At 30.6% G+C, this 3,065-nt stretch overlaps 1 protein-coding gene across 1 annotated transcript; it reads left to right on the top strand.

The window, feature by feature from the left end:
• Positions 1-301: 301 nt before the first annotated feature.
• LOC119192340 (breast carcinoma-amplified sequence 3 homolog) lies at positions 302-1,951 on the top strand (the record flags this gene model as incomplete). Its single annotated transcript, XM_037446163.1, is given in 1 exon segment — positions 302-1,951. A coding segment is annotated over 1 exon segment (121 nt), but the record flags the coding sequence as incomplete, so codon positions are not given.
• Between the last annotated feature and the right edge of the window lie 1,114 nt (positions 1,952-3,065).

The raw sequence follows: 3,065 nt of genomic DNA, 5'->3' as shown, positions 1-3,065 counted from the left end.
CATAATAATAATAATAATAAAAATGAGAATTCAAAAACCAAATTTTGTAGTTTTATTACGCAATGTTCCTCAATCTAATTTGAAGAAATGTTTGTTTTTGGGCCTACCTGAAAGTAAAAATATAATATATCAAGAGTATAAAATAATTGAAGCATAATTAATTTATTAATGAACTATTGACAACACAGTTTTCAGATTGCGTTTAAAATTTTATTATTATATGGAATACCAATAACTCATATCATTACGACTTAATTTTCCAGCGATTACGTCTAGCGGTCGCTATGAAGCGTGAAGAACGGAGCTCAAGCAGTTTCAGTTCAGCGTCTCGTGCTTCTCTCGACCCACCATCATCGCCCACACCCAGCTGCGGCGGCGACAACCAGTTGCACTTTCCCGGAGATTCTAGCAGTTCCGTTTAACGAAGAAATCGGTTGAGGTAGGAATAGTTAGGAATGACTTAGTGAAGAGGTAATAAAAATAAATGTTATCAAAATCGTAGTCGGATTAGAGCTTTGAGAACTCGGATATTTCTAATTTTAAAGTTGTGTTGTAAATCTGAAGTACTAATTCTCCCTTTATGTGTGTAATTGCTATGTTTTATAATGGAGGGGGGTTGGCCCACGGTCAGTAATTCTGATTACGGGTCTGCGTATCGTTGGTAATACACAAGTTAAATACGTGTCTATGTGGCGTTAAACGTATCAGTAGGCTAAAGAAGTTTATTGCAGAGATACGTATATTATTATAAATGTTTTTACTAATGTTGTGAGCGAAGCTAAATAATTTTATAATACGAAAAATTTTATTGGCCGGTACTTAACAAATTACCCATTTGGCGACAGGTAGCCATTTATAAACAGTCTTACAAGACTTAAAAATGTGTATAAATATTGAAAATTTAAAATGCGATATTGATAATTAAAGTTTGCTATTTTACCCTAAAATTAAAGTTGAAAGATGAAAGATTGTTCTGACATTGGACTCGCCATACTTAATCTATTTAATTGTACCTAAAATATCTTTTATTGGGTCACTTTGTAGTTATATCTCCTTAGAATTACAATTTCTAGTGATATCCGACTTTCGTGCTTATTTTGTATACCTAATTGCATATATTCCTACCACATTGCTTTTTCACCCTCACTTGGTTATAAGTAGGCGACTCAATAACAATGGTATAATTTTATTATATTGATTATAGTCAATTTATTTGGCCAAAATAATCCCTTCTACCACGAACTCGAAGAGTAATGGTAATTAACCCCTTTTTTTTTAGTTGACGATAATTTTAAACAAAGAGTCGATTATGTGATATTCTGTCTACATTTTTTGTATAATAGTGACAATATTATTTTTAATATACCATTGTTATTGGGGAGGAATATGAGTTTATGCATTTCTTTACTGTAACTGTGATATGTTGTAGTAATTGTGGTCCCACGAGCTTGATAATTAATAAAAATGCAAACATAAAATAGCACAGATAATTAAAATTTGTCAAATATTAACGCCGTACATTCCAATTTCAAATTATGAAATTGTTTCCATGTGTTCTCATTTGTTTTAAGTCTAATTGGATATTTTTTACATTCGAGTGTCAAAATCGTTTTCAGAAGCGAGTGACTTGAATAGCTTCCGTCAAGTGTCTTCCTAATTGGATATTGATATGCCTTTATTATTTATGTATTTATTTTAACTTATTGCACTACATACTACAAGAAACATATCAAATGACGTCATAGTTTTGTATGCACATTTTAGAAATATGACAAAGATTTTTTTCTGCACATATTAGTATTAGTATTAATTTTGTAGACACAAGGTTATTAATTCTGTATTTTCTGTTAAATTAGCAATTCATCACATTGTTATATTTGAATTCTACAAAATTTTACCCAAGCACTTTACTTAAACATGCATACAGCCAATTTATATGTTAGATGGAAAATCTTATGTTATTTATATTAGAAATGCCAATGTTTGAAAAAATGTTTGGATGTTTGTTAAAAGTAAACTCAGAAACATGCATGGGCGTAGCTAGTCATTTCCCAGGAGGGAAGGGGGGGGGGCAGTGTCCTTGACTAGACTTCTTACTGTACTTGTAAATTGATCTTTTGTCTCGTTTTAAAAAATCATGTGGGTGAGCACCACACAATCTTGGGGTGGGCACGGATGACCTGGCCGCCCATACACTTGTGGAAACAGTTGAACGGATTTGGATGAAATTCGACACTTACATAAACCTTGTCCAGGATTAACACGTAGGCTACTATTATCCCGGTATGTTGGATCCCATAGGAAATAACTGTATTTTTCAATGTTTTTTTTAATTAAGTACACGGCGCTGGTGTCGTACAGTTGTCATGGGTTTGTATAGTGATTTAGGGACTTTTATAGCAGGAAAGGCTTTTAACGCATTTAAGCCGCGAGCAACAACTGGTAATGAAATAAGAAAAGTACATAGTGTAATAATATTATAGTATTTTTAGATAGTGCTTTCAAATTATTTATTTATTTTTTGATCATTGGATGCTTTCTAGAGGTAAAATAATCTAAAATAAACAAAAACAGTTTAGAAAAATATAGTTTTTGTATGGAAAAAAGTATAAATTAATAGATGTGTGGATGGTTTAAAAGTTTTGACTGGAAAAAATATAACAGCATTCTATGTTTCGCATGACTTGAATACTTAATTATTACATTAGTTTTAATATTTTCTTTTTTATTATCGATATATTGACGATGTAAGTTACCATTATGACAAAAATGTGTTAGCTTTTCTGAGGCTTTTTTATTTTAGACCTTGGCTTTAAAAATCATATAAACTTACATAGATCTTTTCACTCAATCTATAGATTTAGTTATTATGCTTATGAAAAATATAATAAAAACAAAAACATGTTATATTTAATGTCATGAACATTTCTATATATTTTTTTTCAAATCAATAGTGAGATCAAAATATATTCGTATCCTCAGTTCGTAAGTTTGTTGTATTTAATTTCTGAATATTTTTCCGATTACTTTATTGAGAATTATAATATGTAAATAAAAGCTTTTTT

Source organism: Manduca sexta, unplaced genomic scaffold, assembly GCF_014839805.1.
Source record: "Manduca sexta isolate Smith_Timp_Sample1 unplaced genomic scaffold, JHU_Msex_v1.0 HiC_scaffold_2647, whole genome shotgun sequence".
Taxonomy (NCBI): Eukaryota; Metazoa; Arthropoda; class Insecta; order Lepidoptera; family Sphingidae; genus Manduca; species Manduca sexta.
Note: the sequence above shows the minus strand (reverse complement) of the source record. Positions and strands in the feature narration are given on the sequence as shown.